This window comes from Rattus norvegicus, chromosome 3, assembly GCF_021556685.1.
Source record: "Rattus norvegicus strain SHRSP/BbbUtx chromosome 3, alternate assembly SHRSP_T2T, whole genome shotgun sequence".
NCBI lineage: Eukaryota > Metazoa > Chordata > Mammalia > Rodentia > Muridae > Rattus > Rattus norvegicus.
In genome coordinates, this window is record NC_141536.1 from 42,621,913 (window position 1) to 42,641,770 (window position 19,858).

General features: G+C 39.5%; 1 protein-coding gene across 9 annotated transcripts in view; it reads right to left on the minus strand.

Annotated features, from left to right (window-relative positions):
• Ccdc148 (coiled-coil domain containing 148) overlaps positions 1-19,858 on the minus strand; it is a 279,259-nt gene that overhangs the window by 94,135 nt on the left and 165,266 nt on the right. For all 9 annotated transcript variants that reach the window (XR_015682840.1, XR_015682842.1, XR_015682841.1 and 6 more), the window contains 1 exon segment: positions 4,235-4,375. Coding sequence is in view for 6 of the 9 variants with exons in the window: in NM_001107732.2 (NP_001101202.1) it covers positions 4,235-4,375 (141 nt within the window). In the remaining 3 variants the exon portion in view is untranslated.

Sequence of the window (19,858 nt, forward strand, 5' to 3'; positions counted from 1 at the left end):
TGTTTCTTAGAATAGTTCTCTGTTCATTCATAAAAGCACATCATCCTCCGATTTTATCATGACAGTAATTTCAAGCATAGAGAGATGCCTGTGAAAACTACCTAACAGATAACAACTTATCTAATCTCAGCTAATCAACATCTGTCTTGGATCTTGAAATAAAACCATGAAAAGTATGAATATTCTTCCAACTGGAATTCCACAGAGAAAAGGTAATCTAAGATGTTGGGCACCTATAAGAGTAAACTTTGGCACTAGACACAAACTAAAGTATTATCTTAGCAAATGAGCACTGAAATATAAATTGTAGGAAGAAGCATTAGGGCGAAGAGTGTCCTGTCCAGACATTCTCCATTGAGATCCGCCACAGGGCAGAGCTTCTCTGTCTCTGCTGCTCCCTTGTGAGTAGTCAGATGGGAAAATGGCGAGTGGCAGCATGGCTAGAAGAGAGCATGTTTCAGTCAGCGTCAGTGGGCTTTGTCTGCAGGATTATCACCTGAAGGGCAATTATCAGCCAAACTGCTTTAACCCTCTGGAAAAACCAAGTTTGCTTCCAGCATATAAAATAGTTATAACAAAGAGAATGTAAGTTTGTAATTAATAAAGGCAGCCAGAACTTTCGATCACTACTTTTGATCAGTATGTCTATTGATAACAGAACTCTCCGTTATGTAGAAATATGTAGAATAAATATGTAAACATAAATATATAGCAATGCTGAACAAAATATCTCTCTTCCCCCTCCCCCATTCTCTGTTTCTCTGTCTGTCTCATAAACACACACACACACACACCCAGGCACAGACCTAGGGATGAATAGAAAGATGGACTCCCAAATCAGACCAAGGAGATGCAGCTGAAGTCAGAGTAAGGCTAGACCCTAATAAGGGTCTGAGTAGCTGACAAGAACAACAAATAGCCCAGAACTTGGTCAGACAGAGGGATTAGCACAGCAAGATCACTCCCTGAGAAGTGGCTGGGCACCAGAGAATCAAAGGGGTCAATGATGCAGAACATTAAGCTAGTGTCATGCATGAGAACCTGGGACACTGACTCACAGCACAGTGTCCCAGGTCTACACAATAATACAGAAGCTGGTTCTGAGCCAGGATAATGTATATGGCCCTCAGCAGAGGCAGAAATAAGAGCTGAATTCAGAGATAGTCTCATTACTGAGTCCCCGTTCAGAAAGGAAAATACAATTCATAAAGGAGCCATAAATGCCTTTCTTCTTTAGTCATTTAAACTCTCTCTGAAACGGTAGAAACTTCAGGCAATATTAAAAGGCAAATGACAGAAAAACAAAGTCCTTGTAACCCCAGTAGCTGATTAAAACATAGCATCCTGTAATTGTAATCCCTAGCTGTGAATTAATAAATAGCAAATAAGAAAATAGATAAAAGGTACAGATAAGCAATCTATGAAAGAGAAAATGTTCCAGTAACCATAAGCTATTCGGTCTCCTAAATAACAACAGAAATAAAAATTAAAACACCAGTGGGGTGCCTTTCACATTTGTCAGATTGACAGAATCTAAAAAAAAATTATAATAATCATATAAAGTTTAAAAATCATATAAAATTGAAAATACATTGATCCTACAACATAATTATTTTACTCCTAAAACCACCTAGATAGAGAAAGCTCTGGTTAGGCCAAACGGCGTCTGCATGACAAGAAACATTTGCAGGCTTGGCAGGAAAGCCAGTAAGGAGAATGCAGAAATCGGCAGGTGTGTCTACAATGAGACACTAAAGGTTCTAATTAAAAAGACAAACAAACTAGCTCTACTCTATACTAACATAGGAACAATTTAAAACAGAGGATGGGATGGGAGAAGGAGTGTTGCAGGGTGGTGCTCATGGAAAAAGAAGATTAAATGACAACCTACACATGCAAATGTTTAACAGTATGTATTGTCCTGGGATGACAGAAACCAAACCTCTAGGAAGGAGAAAAAGGCACTGATAGAGGCCTCCGAAAATGACTTCAACTTGGCAATACTCTGCTTACTTTTATTTTGAAAATGTGAGACAGTATAAAGCATATGAAAAACTTCACTGCTTGGTGAAGTTTTCCGAAATATTTCCGAAATGAAAAAATTATTATAAGAAGAAAGTAAGTGAAATAAACCAGATACCTTGGTACTATGTAATTTCTAAGAATTGAAATCAAATGTCAGGACATGCAGAAGCATAGTAGGGTCACCACAACTCTACATGCATGAGGTACTTGGTCTCCCCTTTCCTATGTGTCCCTTGTTATCACATGCAAGATGGGGAAGTGAAAACCTGCTGGTAGCTTAATAGAATGCAACTGGAGGCCAGGCATGTGGCTGCCTTGGCAACATTTCAGCATCCGCTTCCTTAATGCTCCTAGGTATAGGGTAGGCCTTACATTCTAAAATGTAGAAAGGACGTGGCAACCAACATCAGTGAATTTCTCCTTGATCTCCATGGTGCCTTCTTGCTTTAGGCTTTACCCCTTGGCCGCCACAGCTGTCAATCATTCCATCCTTTGCTCTCTCTGTGTTTGTTCGCTTGCTTTAATGTTTCTAAAGCCAAATGTCATCCCTTTCTGAAAACTCAGAAAGTCCTTCTTCCTCACCCTTGAAAACCCCTTTCTTTGCCTTCTAGAAATCTTCTGTATCAACTGTAAAGAAGACAGTGAGCAATGCCCTGTTCTGAATGGAGTGAGAGGCACTGTCTTCTAATGTGCAATGTTTTCTGTGTCATACTTACCTGTAGGGAAGAAATGCTAAGAGAACCCTCTGCATAGAAGGCATATCTAGGGATACTTCAAATACTTCAAACATTCATGATAGCTAACATCAGTGAGTTGTCTCACAAAGATACATAGTTCACTTCCATTATCTGAAACATGATCAATATTTACTAATTATTGAGGTTCGTGAAGTTATTCCTTTTAGAAATCACCTTTCTTAGTGTGGGCCTAATGAACCACCCAATTTCCTTCTTTAGAGGAAAAAATGGAATTCAATTTTTAATTAAAAAATATAAGAGCTGTGCAAAGCAACTCCTTGCCAGCTGACTTTGTCAAACGGCCGTAGAACCTCCAGTGTGTTGCCTTGCACACATGCTGCCTTACTGCATTCAGCTTGCTGGAGCAAAGGCATGGCACTAGTCAAGATCAATGGTAAGTAAGGAGACAGAGATGAAGCAAAACTGTCTCATAGCTTTAAAGTCCACAGTTTCTTTATTCCCAATATTCAACTCTGAAGGAAAAACTCCTTAAACAAGGGTTCCACCGACTCCATTGATCACAGAACCCCAAAATGTGAAAGCTAGTCCACCAATGGCCAAGTGTTAATCAGTCACTCTTAGCACTGTAAGCAGCTTTTTTAAAAAAATCATTTTTTACATCATGCAGATCAAGCCAATACAGGTGAACTTTCTGGGCCCTGGTATGCAAGACTGGAGAAGCTATGCGGCAGATCAATTTCCTTTCTTTGCACTGGTCACAAGGTAACTACGTCTCATGAATGATTTCCAGAGTCAGCAGCTCCCTGAAATGTTGCTTGATAGCTCTGATAACATTTTTAACTAAAATAATTTTATGGCAAATTTTGAAATTTTTATTGTAGGAACAGACAAAATGTCTAGATGTCACAAAGTAATCAAAACAAGCCCCAAGCATTTACATCTTCTGTAGATCAGCAGCAGAACTTCAGGGGTGTGAATAAATTTTTGGTGAGTATTTTTAAGATTTAGAAACAAGTATTTGTCCAAAAGAGGAATGATAAATTTGTATAACTGAAAAAAATCTAATAAATAATAAGTCAAGAATGAAGTCAAGGACCTTTTGGCATTCCATGAATTGTACACTGTACTCAGTACAATGTACTCTGCCAACAAGTACATTTCTATCATTTGCCACACTACCATAAACCAAAATGCTCTCCTAGTACACTGAAAGCTTTACCATATCCTTCTTAATACAATACTTAAGAATAGCCACAAATGTTGCCCTTTTCCCCCTATATGGAATGGACTCAGTCACAGATACCTGTGTCCATGCAAGCCAACAACATTGGTTTTCTCTTCAGCAATCGCATCTGAGACACTCATAAAGGATAAAGCAAAGCTTTGCTCATTTCTGACTAATGTTTCTGGAATGGCCAGGGAGAATCTATGGCAAACTCTATGGTGAGTCAAAGCTCAATCAACCAATTAAGGACCCATTTGCACATCTAAGAAAGCAGGAGATTGCATACCTTAATCTCTGTCTCCTCCCTTCGTAGCAATTCCTTCTTTTTCCACAATTTCTCTTTCTCCTCTTCCCTTTCTCTTCTTCGGGCTGAAATTTCCATTTCCAGTCTTGATAGCTCTTCTTGTTGGGCTCGCCATTGAGAAACCTGAAACACACAGAAACCCTTCATTACCATAACTATGCACTGCCATGTGATTCCATATGGGACAAGGTTTTGTGTCAAAGATGACTCAAGTTTTTCCAAACGTACATGTATAATTTTATGTGTATGTGAGGATATGATATGTGTATATGCCAGTATAGAAATGGTAACTTATCCATATACTCCTTAGCTGAAATCGGGGAGTCATAAAAGTGTATGATTTTACTTCAAAGAATGTGTGACTTCTGGGCTCAATAAATGATGCGTTTGCTTTGTATATGAAATGCATTGCCAATGGACATATTAATGTGTAATGGTAAAAGTTTCATGGGGTCCCACCCATAGACAAAACCTGAAGGCAACCAATAACTGCTGGGGGAAAGAGAACTATCTCCTAAGAATGAGCTCCTATTGGTTGTCCAATGAAGAATGGCCAGTGGCCACTACTGAAACCAAACAGACACAAAAACAAACATGGACTCAGCCCATCATATATATATACATATGTGTACATATATGTATACATATATATGTGTGTAAATATATACATACAGTAGCAATAAAATAAAATAAATAGGCTATCAACTTGAGAGTTGGGAACACAGAAAGTTGAAAAGGGCTAGAGAGAGGAAAGGGAAGGGGAAGTGATGTAATTCCATTGCAATTTAAAAGATAAATTTAAATAAATTTTAAAAAAGAAAATCTACTTTCACTCATGTGTGTAAGTCTTGAAAGTAGAGTAAACAGCTCTTTTTAATACAAAATTAGGGGCATGGTAAGATGGCTCAGTTAGTCAAGTGTCTGCCATGTAAACATGAGGAACTGAGTTTGATCCCAAGCACAAACGTAAAAAAGCCAAGTGTGGTAAGTGGGCTTGCAGAAGAGCCAGTGCAGCCAAACCAGCATATTCTTAGTTATCAGCGAGAAGTCCTGTCTTTAGAATTATGGTAGATGGGGTGGGTAAAGGTATGTGATGCCAAGCCTGATGACCTCAGTTCAATCCCCACCAGGGTCATAAAGAAATTATGTTCCATTCCCGTAAGTTTTCCTCTGCCCTCTATATAAATGCTGTGGCATAAGTATACCCACTTATGTACATGTAAAAAATTAAACTAGTGCTTCCTGGTTGCTGCCGCTGCAGAGAGCCCGTGGACAGCACCCCCACGAGCGAACTTGAGCCTCGGGACCACAGGTAAGACCAACTTTTCTGCTGCAAGAAACCTGCCTGGTGAACTCAAGACACAGGCCCACAGGAACAGCTGAAGACCTGTAGAGAGGAAAAACTACACGCCGGAAAGCAGAACACTCTGTCCCCATAACTGACTGAAAAGAGGAAAACAGGTCTACAGCACTCCTGACACACAGGCTTATAAGACAGTCTAGCCACTGTCAGAAATAGCAGAACAAAGTAACACTAGAGATAATCTGATGGCGAGAGGCAAGCGCAGGAACCCAAACAACAGAAACCAAGACTACATGGCACCATCGGAGCCCAATTCTCCCATCAAAACAAACATGGAATATCCAAACACACCAGAAAAGCAAGATCTAGTTTCAAAATCATTTTTGATCATGATGCTGGAGGACTTCAAGAAAGACGTGAAGAACTCCCTTAGAGAACAAGTAGAAGCCTACAGAGAGGAATCGCAAAAATGCCTGAAAGAATCGCAAAAATCCCTGAAAGAATTCCAAGAAAACATAAATAAACAAGTAGAAGCCCATAGAGAGGAGACACAAAAATCCCTGAAAGAATTCCAGGAAAACACAATCAAACAGTTGAAGGAATTAAAAATGGAAATAGAAGCAATCAAGAAAGAACACATGGAAACAACCCTGGATATAGAAAATCAAAAGAAGAGGCAAGGAGCTGTAGATACAAGCTTCACCAACAGAATACAAGAGATGGAAGAGAGAATCTCAGGAGCAGAAGATTCCATAGAAATCATTGACTCAACTGTCAAAGATAATGTAAAGCGGAAAAAGCTACTGGTCCAAAACATACAGGAAATCCAGGACTCAATGAGAAGATCAAACCTAAGGATAATAGGTATAGAAGAGAGTGAAGACTCCCAGCTCAAAGGACCAGTAAATATCTTCAACAAAATCATAGAAGAAAACTTCCCTAACCTAAAAAAAGAGATACCCATAGACATACAAGAAGCCTACAGAACTCCAAATAGATTGGACCAGAAAAGAAACACCTCCCGTCACATAATTGTCAAAACACCAAACGCACAAAATAAAGAAAGAATATTAAAAGCAGTAAGGGAAAAAGGTCAAGTAACATATAAAGGGAGACCTATCAGAATCACACCAGACTTCTCGCCAGAAACTATGAAGGCCAGAAGATCCTGGACTGATGTCATACAGACCCTAAGAGAACACAACTGCCAGCCCAGGTTACTGTATCCAACAAAACTCTCAATTAACATTGATGGAGAAACCAAGATATTCCATGACAAAACCAAATTTAAACAATATCTTTCTACAAATTCAGCACTACAAAGGATAATAAATGGTAAAGCCCAACATAAGGAGGCAAGCTATACCCTAGAAGAAGCAAGAAACTAATCGTCTTGGCAACAAAACAAAGAGAATGAAAGCACACAAACATAACCTCACATCCAATATGAATATAACGGGAAGCAATAATCACTATTCCTTAATATCTCTCAATATCAATGGCCTCAACTCCCCAATAAAAAGACATAGATTAACAAACTGGATACGCAACGAGGACCCTGCATTCTGCTGCCTACAGGAAACACACCTCAGAGACAAAGACAGACACTACCTCAGAGTGAAAGGCTGGAAAACAACTTTCCAAGCAAATGGTCAGAAGAAGCAAGCTGGAGTAGCCATTCTAATATCAAATAAAATCAATTTCCAACTAAAAGTCATCAAAAAAGATAAGGAAGGACACTTCATATTCATCAAAGGAAAAATCCACCAAGATGAACTCTCAATCCTAAATATCTATGCCCCAAATACAAGGGCACCTACATACGTAAAAGAAACCTTACTAAAGCTCAAAACACACATTGCACCTCACACAATAATAGTGGGAGATTTCAACACCCCACTCTCATCAATGGACAGATCATGGAAACAGAAATTAAACAGTGATGTCGACAGACTAAGAGAAGTCATGAGCCAAATGGACTTAACAGATATTTATAGAACATTCTATCCTAAAGCAAAAGGATATACCTTCTTCTCAGCTCCTCATGGTACTTTCTCCAAAATTGACCATATAATTGGTCAAAAAACGGGCCTCAACAGGTACAGAAAGATAGAAATAATCCCATGCGTGCTATCGGACCACCACGGCCTAAAACTGGTCTTCAATAACAATAAGGGAAGAATGCCCACATATACGTGGAAATTGAACAATGCTCTACTCAATGATAACCTGGTCAAGGAAGAAATAAAGAAAGAAATTAAAAACTTTTTAGAATTTAATGAAAATGAAGGTACAACATACCGAAACTTATGGGACACAATGAAAGCTGTGCTAAGAGGAAAACTCATAGCGCTGAGTGCCTGCAGAAAGAAACAGGAAAGAGCATATGTCAGCAGCTTGACAGCACACCTAAAAGCTCTAGAACAAAAAGAAGCAAATACACCCAGGAGGAGTAGAAGGCAGGAAATAATCAAACTCAGAGCTGAAATCAACCAAGTAGAAACAAAAAGGACCATAGAAAGAATCAACAGAACCAAAAGTTGGTTCTTTGAGAAAATCAACAAGATAGATAAACCCTTAGCCAGACTAACGAGAGGACACAGAGAGTGCGTCCAAATTAACAAAATCAGAAATGAAAAGGGAGACATAACTACAGATTCAGAGGAAATTCAAAAAATCATCAGATCTTACTATAAAAACCTATATTCAACAAAACTTGAAAATCTTCAGGAAATGGACAATTTCCTAGACAGATACCAGGTATCGAAGTTAAATCAGGAACAGATAAACCAGTTAAACAACCCCATAACTCCTAAGGAAATAGAAGCAGTCATTAAAGGTCTCCCAACCAAAAAGAGCCCAGGTCCAGACGGGTTTAGTGCAGAATTCTATCAAACCTTCATAGAAGACCTCATACCAATATTATCCAAACTATTCCACAAAATTGAAACAGATGGAGCACTACCGAATTCCTTCTATGAAGCCACAATTACTCTTATACCTAAACCACACAAAGACACAACAAAGAAAGAGAACTTCAGACCAATTTCCCTTATGAATATCGACGCAAAAATACTCGATAAAATTCTGGCAAACCGAATTCAAGAGCACATCAAAACAATCATCCACCATGATCAAATAGGCTTCATCCCAGGCATGCAGGGATGGTTTAATATACGGAAAACCATCAACGTGATCCATTATATAAACAAACTGAAAGAACAGAACCACATGATCATTTCATTAGATGCTGAGAAAGCATTTGACAAAATTCAACACCCCTTCATGATAAAAGTCCTGGAAAGAATAGGAATTCAAGGCCCATACCTAAACATAGTAAAAGCCATATACAGCAAACCAGTTGCTAACATTAAACTAAATGGAGAGAAACTTGAAGCAATCCCACTAAAATCAGGGACTAGACAAGGCTGCCCACTCTCTCCCTATTTATTCAATATAGTTCTTGAAGTTCTAGCCAGAGCAATCAGACAACAAAAGGAGATCAAGGGGATACAGATCGGAAAAGAAGAGGTCAAAATATCACTATTTGCAGATGACATGATAGTATATTTAAGTGATCCCAAAAGTTCCACCAGAGAACTACTAAAGCTGATAAACAACTTCAGCAAAGTGGCTGGGTATAAAATTAACTCAAATAAATCAGTTGCCTTCCTCTATACAAAAGAGAAACAAGCCGAGAAAGAAATTAGGGAAACGACACCCTTCATAATAGACCCAAATAATATAAAGTACCTCGGTGTGACTTTAACCAAGCAAGTAAAAGATCTGTACAATAAGAACTTCAAGACACTGAGGAAAGAAATTGAAGAAGACCTCAGAAGATGGAAAGATCTCCCATGCTCATGGATTGGCAGGATTAATATAGTAAAAATGGCCATTTTACCAAAAGCAATCTACAGATTCAATGCAATCCCCATCAAAATACCAATCCAATTCTTCAAAGAGTTAGACAGAACAATTTGCAAATTCATCTGGAATAACAAAAAACCCAGGATAGCTAAAGCTATCCTCAACAATAAAAGGACTTCAGGGGGAATCACTATCCCTGAACTCAAGCAGTATTACAGAGCAATAGTGATAAAAACTGCATGGTATTGGTACAGAGACAGACAGATAGACCAATGGAATAGAATTGAAGACCCAGAAATGAACCCACACACCTATGGTCACTTGATTTTTGACAAAGGAGCCAAAACCATCCAATGGAAAAAAAGATAGCATTTTCAGCAAATGGTGCTGGTTCAACTGGAGGGCAACATGTAGAAGAATGCAGATCGATCCATACTTATCACCCTGTACAAAGCTTAAGTCCAAGTGGATCAAGGACCTCCACATCAAACCAGACACACTCAAACTAATAGAAGAAAAACTAGGGAAGCATCTGGAACACATGGGCACTGGAAAAAATTTCCTGAACAAAACACCAATGGCTTATGCTCTAAGATCAAGAATCGACAAATGGGATCTCATAAAACTGCAAAGCTTTTGTAAGGCAAAGGACACTGTGGTTAGGACAAAACGGCAACCAACAGATTGGGAAAAGATCTTTACCAATCCTACAACAGATAGAGGCCTTATATCCAAAATATACAAAGAACTCAAGAAGTTAGACCGCAGGGAAACAAATAACCCTATTAAAAATGGGGTTCAGAGCTAAACAAAGAATTCACAGCTGAGGAATGCCGAATGGCTGAGAAACACCTAAAGAAATGTTCAACATCTTTAGTCATAAGGGAAATGCAAATCAAAACAACCCTGAGATTTCACCTCACACCAGTGAGAATGGCTAAGATCAAAAACTCAGGTGACAGCAGATGCTGGCGAGGATGTGTAGAAAGAGGAACACTCCTCCATTGTTGGTGGGATTGCAGACTGGTAAAACCATTCTGGAAATCAGTCTGGAGGTTCCTCAGAAAATTGGACATTGAACTGCCTGAGGATCCAGCTATACCTCTCTTGGGCATATACCCAAAAGATGCCTCAACATATAAAAGAGACACGTGCTCCACTATGTTCATCGCAGCCTTATTTATAATAGCCAGAAAATAGAAAGAACCCAGATGCCCTTCAACAGAGGAATGGATACAGAAAATGTGGTACATCTACACAATGGAATATTACTCAGCTATCAAAAACAACGAGTTTATGAAATTCGTAGGCAAATGGTTGGAACTGGAAAATATCATCCTGAGTGAGCTAACCCAATCACAGAAAGACATACATGGTATGCACTCATTGATAAGTGGCTATTAGCCCAAATGCTTGAATTACCCTAGATCCCTAGAACAAACGAAACTCAAGACGGATGACCAAAATGTGAATGCTTCACTCCTTCTTTAAATGAGGAAAAAGAATACCCTTGGCAGGGAAGGGAGAGGCAAAGATTAAAACAGAGACTGAAGGAACACCCATTCAGAGCCTGCCCCACATGTGGCCCATACATATACAGCCACCCAATTAGACAAGATGGATGAAGCAAAGAAGTGCAGACCGACAGGAGCCGGATGTAGATCGCTCCTGAGAGACACAGCCAGAATACAGCAAATACAGAGGCGAATGCCAGCAGCAAACCACTGAACTGAGAATAGGTCCCCCGTTGAAGGAATCAGAGAAAGAACTGGAAGAGCTTGAAGGGGCTCGAGACCCCAAAAGTACAACAATGCCAAGCAACCAGAGCTTCCAGGGACTAAGCCACTACCTAAATACTATACATGGACTGACCCTGGACTCTGACCCCATAGGTAGCAATGAATATCCTAGTAAGAGCACCAGTGGAAGGGGAAGCCCTGGGTCCTGCTAAGACTGAACCCCCAGTGAACTAGACTATGGGGGGAGGGCGGCAATGGGGGGAGGGTTGGGAGGGGAACACCCATAAGGAAGGGGAGGGGGAGGGGGATGTTTGTCCGGAAACCGGGAAAGGGAATAACACTTGAAATGTATATAAGAAATACTCAAGTTAATAAAAAAAAAAAGTAAAAAAAAATTAAAATAGTATTTTAAAAGTAAGGTAAAGAGCAGCCAAGGAAGATACTCAATGTTGATCACTGGCTTCTATACACATATGGACACCTACATACACACATGGACACATGTACATGTACACACACATTCACACATACACACACATCACATCACATCACATATCCAACTACCACTCAAATTCTGAAATGGTACTAAGACCTTAAAAGGTTTAAGAACTATTGACAGATTTCAGCTTCCTTACATTATAAGCATAGAAAACAAACATAAATCAAGATACAAACATAGAAAGGAACTTCCTGGGTATGGATGTATGCTATTGTTAGACAAATATTTTTCATAGCTTCTGTCAATATGTAAATATAATTCACAATATAAAATATACATAGCCTTTCATCCTTATTCCTGCCTCCAGGAAATTATCCAAAGATCATTGTACTGGTTAGTTTTTTGGTTTCTTTTTTCAACTTGACACAAGCTGGAGTTAACTGTGAATCAAATTGAGACAAAGTGGTAATTTCTGGTTTTGTTGGAGACACATTGTGCCATGTGATGTTTTTCTGAAAGATGTCTATGAGAGGCTATTTTGCTGAAGCAGACACATGAAAGGATGTATTTCTGAGAACAGACATGTGGTGTGTTTCTGGAAGCTATCTGGTGAAAGGGCATGTGATGTTTTGCTGGAGCAGACACTTGAGAGGACACATGATGTTTGGAAAGAGTATAGCCCAATAGACAATGGAGGGGCGTGGCATTGGTTCACCTTGTTTTCTTCTCTGATCTCTGCTTGCCTTGACTTTGTAGAGAGAAGCACACCAAAGAACTACTGGTAGAGTTCTGGATGCTTCTTGACACTTCAGTGGACTTATGCCAATCAGTGGGGCCTTGCAGTTTCTTCTGGATCAAGCCACTATTGATTCAGATTTGGTGTTTCCTAGTGGACTAGACTGCAGACAACAAAGATTGGAACCTCCCCTAGGAACTACTTCTAAACATGTCCACATCCACCTTGTCCTATTAGCCATCTTTGTCCCCTATCTTTGGTTGGTGGGCTAAAAGGGAGGTTGAAGCATTTAAGAATCCTTATTGAAGAAGGTTTTGAAAAATACAAACCCTCAAGACAATACCTCCATCAAATTTCCTAAGGATAAGTATGTGGGACATTGAGATAGGAGGGCCCAGTCCACTATCAGCTTTGCTAGGCCTATAAGGAAGCAGACTAAGCAAGGCCATAGAGGGCAAGCTAGTAAGCAGTGTTCCTCCACGGCCTCTGTTTCAGGTCCTTCCTGCACATTCCTGCTTGAGTTTCTGACCTGATTTCCCTTCACAATGGACTATAAGCGGTAAGCGGAAATAAACACTCTCTTCCCTGACTTGCCTTTGATCATAGTGCTTTATCATAGCAATAGAAAGCATACAAGTAATACAGCTATCAACTAGACAAGCACACAAAAGGTGGACTATAGCAATTCTTCCTGCAACCATTTAAATTCAGGGGAAGTCTAAATACCCAGCCATAAAAGTTGGCCTAATTCAAATTTTGTACATTCATACACTATCTATGATAGATAAAAAAATGCTACATTCCTATATTTGTTGATAAGAAGATATCCATAATATTTAGATGCAAAAAACAATGTAAACTACATTTGTAGTATGATCTAATTAGCATAAAGTACCCTTGTATCTGTACTAATAGAGGCTTTTGGAAGGAGGTTTACCCATGTGATAATAGAACGTCTAAAAATTATTTTGAAAGATTTTAAAAGTTATTCTAACCTTTCTAGGCTCAGTAAAGTTATTCTAACCTTTCTAGGCTGGGTACATTTTTTCTTTTTGTAAACACACATTTTTTTTTATGAACAGAAAACAAATGAGACTAATGAAAAGTAAAGTCAAACTTTTTTTCTGATCCATGAGTTGGTCTGGCTGACCAAACAGTGAGTACAAATACTAAAGCATGCAAAACTCCTTTTATAAAAGGTAATATATAATTTTGCAAGTATTTGATTCAAGCATCATTCGTTGATAACATACAAAATCAAAAGTGAGACATAGTATCATCCAAGTATGATTAAAGTTACTCTTAATAGTTTACTTTTAAATATTCTATATTAGCTTCAAATTTTTACTTTTCTAAAAACATTTTGCCACGTCCATGAAAACAAAGGAGAAAATGCCTCCTCTTGACAGTCTTTACCCCAATCCCTCTCTCTGATCAGCATGGCTGAGTTCTCTGGACCTGAAGTCTAGAACTGGTCAGTACCCAGTATCCTGCTGCATACTTTGCCTTTACGTCTATCTTTTCTCTACAATTTCACAGTCAGAATCAAGTGTCCTTGGCAACTGCTGCCAACAGTCTCCCTCCAGAACACTCAAAGGGATAGTGTCCTTCCCTCCCCCACCTGTTGACCAACATAGCAAAGAAAAGATTCTATTATCCCTTGCATGTTGGACCACAGCTCTGTCCTGCACCTGCAACAGTGCATGCTTCTCTCTCCCTGCCCCCAGGCACTAACCCTGCACCCTATTTCACCTCCAGTCTGACTCTCTATTTCTCTTCTATGAAGTCTCCTCTTAAGGGTTTGACTGCAAAATCTACGTTATCAGCGTTCTACCTACAATCCAACTCTACACAATTTCTTAAAGACTTCCCTATTCGCTAGTGTTTCTGTGGTCCAGGCTTCCAAAGCTAAACTTGGGGGCCTGTGGCCTTGCCACAGCATCACACCAAGCCTAGGGTACTTGTCTCTCCTCAAATATCTCCTGCTTCTGTCAGTAGAACCACAAATCTCCCTGGAGTATGAAGAGTATGCCCATCAATATAATTGTTTCTTTGCATTTCACAACAATCTTCAATGATATAAATAACCTGATGTGAGGTATGTATATATATATATATCATATATCATATATCACACATATCATATATATAGGTATATATATATATGGTTTTATAAATGTATATAATTTGGTCTCATACATACATACATATCTATGAATGTATTTAAAGTTAAGTGAGCTTTTCAAGAAATCAATTTCAAAAACATCGAGATTGACTGTATTCCTTTTCTTTGATTCACTCAAACTATTTCAGCTAAATGTGTTTAACAAGACTAGAAGGTTCCCAAGGGTAACATCAATTGATTAAGTTGACTTTCTATACCAACCCCTATTGTTAGTATGCAATTCTAGGCAAGCTTGCTTCTTGGTCTGGGAAATGACTGTTCCCATTCTTGCTCCTTTTAATTGTATGTTGACAGCGACTCTCTCTTTTAAGTTATTTTATTTTACCTCTATGAGTGTTTTGCCTGTGGACCATGCATAACCTTGACACCTACAGAGGCCAGAAGAGGGCATTGACTGTCTTGAACCTAGAGCTGCAGGCAGTTGTAAGAAGCCATGCATGTCCTAGGAATTGAATGCAGATGCTTAGAAGGGCAGTTGTTTCTCTTAACCAGTGAGTTGTCTCTTAAGACCTCAACACACTCTTAACCTCAAGGAGTGATACAAACACTCCTGTCTTGCAATGTCTTTGATTTCCCTCTATTTCATAAGATGCATATCACCCAGCTGGGGCTCAAATCATGCCTCTTGGGTTTCATAAAACATCTCCACCACATGCATCTCTCCTTTCTCTCGTGTACCCTATTATAACTGCTCACTAATTATGCTAAATATATTGTTTCCGCTTAGAATACAGTCCATGCATTTGCCTCCTCTTATACTGTTAAGCAGAGTATTGGTACATCATACATACCTAATGACCTTGTAAGTAATTAATCAAGCTAAACACTGTGCCCAACAAGTTGCCAAAGTTACCATTTTCCAGCATTTGCAAGTATAAAAGAATCCCTCTTCTGTTCTCCAGAAAAGACATCTTACGTTGCTGTTTTTGAAGGATGCACATAGATTTTTGCCATGGGACTGTAAAACTACAGGCAAGTTCGATAGTCACAAACCAGTAGGTTGCCAATGTCAGCAAGAAACGTTAGGGCCAGGGAACCTGGAGTAAGACGTGAGCCTTCAGAAGCTAAGCTCCTTGACTTGATGTTAGAACAACCGCAACAGTCAGAGGCCTCGGATGTTTACCTGAAGTCAATAACTCATGGCATTGTTTGCGATTATAATTGTGCCCTAAGACATGATTATAGAAGCCAGACTTGTGTGATCCTGACAATGAGAGTTGGGCTCTCTAACCGTGAGTACAGCTGAGTGGGGCTTTTCAAATCACATAATGGATAAGGTGACAAACAGTGGGGGAAAGGTGCCGTTGGGGGGAAAAACTCCTACTTAGTGGATCCTCAGAAAGGGAGGTGTAGATCTGGTGAGAAAGACAGCCCATTGCGAGATTTTTTTTCTGAGAGGCCTAATAATAGGGGAGCTGGCAGGTGGGCAAAGGAGTCGATGCCAGCACAATAGGCCAAGAAAACATACAGAGCTGGGTGACGGACTGAAAGGAGAACCGCTCAGAAGAACATTCTGGCAATTTCATTTTAAAGGCGCTGCTAATTACACAGCTCCAAACAGAGCATGTGAGCAGAACTGTGTGACAATAATAACCACGAAAGAACAGTGCCTCCCTGGTAGCCAGGTGCACTTGTAAGAAAAGCGTTATTCAGGTTATTAACTACAGGACATTTTTTCCAGGTCTTTAGTTAAATGCTTTAATATTCCTGCTAAGTGCACCATCTCTGAATGAGATCTTAGCTCACGAGGGGACAAACAGCATCAAGAGTGTGTCTGTCAGCTACAAATAACTTTCAGCCTTAAACTGGGGTGCTTAGATGTCTCCTTGCTCTTGCCGTAAGTGAAATGGTTCAAAGGAAGTTAATATGTAATGTGTTCTCAGAGGGGAAAATGCAAGGAAAAATTAAAGCCCTGGAAACTTTAAAGGCAATCACTAGAATTAATGTCAAGGTAACAGTGTTAACACGTGTTTACATCAAAGTTGTGGGCTTTAAAAAAATTGATTATGTCAATACTGCATAAAGAAAATTAATATTGAACAGAGGCATTTTAGTCCCTTCTCTGCACCTAACCAACAATATTGCTATTTTGAACAAATGCTTCACAGAGTTCAACATATTATAAAGGAAGGACTGAGCTGTGTGACCTCAACAGTCACTCTTATTCTATTTCACTAAATGCATTAAGTTTCCTTATACAAAAATGTCACCATGTATGATAAATTCTTTGGTTTAATTTGCAAACATAATGAATAGCAAAAAGAAACATGAATATTTCATAGATCTCTTAAGCAATTACAGATAATTAAACATTAACATTATATCAGCCACAGTTATGGAAACTTAAGTAAGCTGTAATTATTTTGGGGGAGAAATAAAAAAAATGTACTGTCTGACCAGTACACATGACTGACATAATAAGACATTAAAAACTACATTTGCCAGAGCTTATGGAACATCACATACATGTGTATATAGTTTGCCAGGGCTGTGCTAAGTTTCTTGAGGTGTTGTATGGTGTGCTGTCATCAGAGATATTCCAAGCCTGCCCTTTATCCTTCATCTGCCTACCTCCTCTCACCCTACTTAAATCAAAGCTTGGGTTCATTCTTTCTTGGGAGGCTCTAACTCACTGTGTCCAGACCAGATGCTGCTTCTCTATGCCCCTGTCGTCTTGAATAAGGACCAAATCCTCAGGATGGGCTACCAATTTCTTAAGAGCTGGCTCAAATTTGTGTTGTTATGTTGTCCAGAGCTTACCCGATGTGGAGGGAGTTGGTAAGTGTTCAACAAACACTTAGAGTGTTGCCCCATGGTCAATGTTCTTGTGTTGTGCTTAGAAGTAAGACGATGACATTCACGTGCCTGACCCAGGATTGGCTACAGAGAGAGAAAGTTTTGTACCAGGTTCTTTCCTTTTCTGATGCCTCCACTGTGGAGAAACCCTAGATTTTTTCCGGAGTTCTGGTTGCGTCTGCACTTCCTGGATTTCATCCGTGCTTGCTGGGTGGGGGAAACATCCAGAAGCTTTGTCAGGGTTTTCAACACCCACCTCATATTTCTTCAAAAGTTAGAGTGCATGTGTAAAAAAGACAGCAAGAAAATCCTTTCTCTTCTTCCTCAGTGTTACTCTAAGCCTCCAAATTCAGTTCAGCTGAATAATGTCAAAATTTCATTTTATTAAACATTTAACAGTTGAGTGCTCCATTAAAAATTTTCCAAAATGTTCCATCGTTTTTCAGCATTATAGACCTAGGCCGTTTTATCTTATGTTCCCCATTTCGCTTTAACTTCACTTAAGAAATAGTCCCTGTGACTGTGCGAATGTTATTGGGGCTCTCTATTCTCCACCTGCCATTTTTGCTTAGCTGAAAAACTTGGCTTTTCCTCTTAGGTTCACAATTATCCTTTGGATTCTTGGGTAACTTCATAAGTGCATTTTTATCACGCCTCTTTGATAAGTGCTTTCCATTTTCTGTGGCTTTTTATTAGTCCTTTTCAGACTCATGGAGATTATGCACTCTTTATTATCTTGACTGTTCCAGATCCATTACTTTTCAAGCAAAATGTAATGTGTGCCTTAATTGCATCCTGGATGGCCTAACCTTAGTATAAAACAAGACTTCTAAAACACGACAAACTAAATGCTAATAAACAGAAAATAATCAGCAGCTGGGTGTCTGCTTATTTGTTTGCTTGTTTTTAAAGGACAAAATTTACAAAGTTATCTATCGATTTTATATATGAAGCCGATAAAGCCCTGCTGTCTAATAGAGTGATGTATAATCAGAAACTCACCTGCCTATTGATTGCTAAGTCTTAGAAAAATCACTTTCCAATGTGAATGGTAGCTTTCACGTTTTCAATAGACGTGCTACAATCTGTATAGCCTATAGGTAGACTTTTGGTTACTTTGAGGGTTCTTCTTCCTTCCACCCTATTCCACCCTTCCAATCCTCTAACACTGGGTAGGAGAGGAAAAGAATGGAGGGAAAATGGGGGTATCGTTATCATAAGGCTAATTATGATGATTAGGGGCAAGTTTGATCTTTGCTGTCAGGATATCTAATCTTTCTTTCTTTCTTTCCTCTCTTTCTTTTCACAACTACTTAACAAACCACAACCAACGACAACTAATCAGCAGCTCATTCTAAGGGCCTTAATATTTATATACCCTCTGAAGAGTTCCCAGAATTCCAAACATCACACATCACTATCAGTAGCTAGAGCATGAGGCAAATCATAGTCAACTGCTAGGGACAGTCAGAAGCAGCTTCATATCCCACATCTGGGATTAAAATTAAAGCATTATTGCAATATTTCTGTGTTTTCAAAGGAACCAAAATTCTCACTACAATAACAAGAGGTTATACACAGAGTAAAGAACTAGGAGAGAGAGAAGGATATCTAAAGCAAGAGGATACAAGAATATATAATTGTGGAGAGATGTTGCATGCCTTGGGCAAGGCTTGAATAGAAGTATTAAACTGAGGGGGAGGGAAAAGAAAGGTAAAAAAGAAAATAGAGGAAGGAATAGCTAATACCAAGGGCCATTTGAGACATCATATGGAAACTTATGATATAGAAGCTTCTTTATACACACACACACACATACACACACACACACACACACACACACAGGCCTGTGAATGTGCATGTGTATGAGTGTGAGTGTGTGTGTGTGTCTGTGTGTGTCTGTGTGTGTGTGTGCGTGTGTGAAAACCTAAACTGAATCACCACAAAATGGAGGAGAGAAGGCCCCAGCAAGATGTCTCTTGCCACCAAGTGAAACTTCCAGAAATGTGTTACATATGAGTTGCTGGCCAAAGGGCCTCATGGAAACCTCCAAACATCTCAGGTGCTTGGCCAGGCTATTGGTTGCCCTCCACAAACTGATGGTAAGGTAACACCTAGGTGTCTCAGTGAACAGGGTTAAGTCATACTGGTGCCTAACTAGGACCTCATCCCGCTCACTAGTGTTCACGGTACTAGAAGGTACTCTGCATGCTGTAGAGGAGAAAAGTAAACACTAGCCCAGCTGCAGAGCCCTCGGTCCAGGACTTGCCTACATGACACACTGGTGTAATAGTGGCAGAAAAGTTGTGGGAACAAGCAGTCTATCTGGTTGAATTTGAGGCCAACTCCACAAGATGGAACCCCTGCCTGACACTACTCATGTGGCCAAGAGCCTGAGGCTAGACAGGCCATGGACCAAAGGAAAAACCAAACACTATTGTTCTGCTAAAGGAACATGGCAATAAAATGGCTCCTGATGACATTCTGCTGTCCTCATAGATTGTAGTCTTGCTCGGCCATCATCCAAGAAGCTTCCTC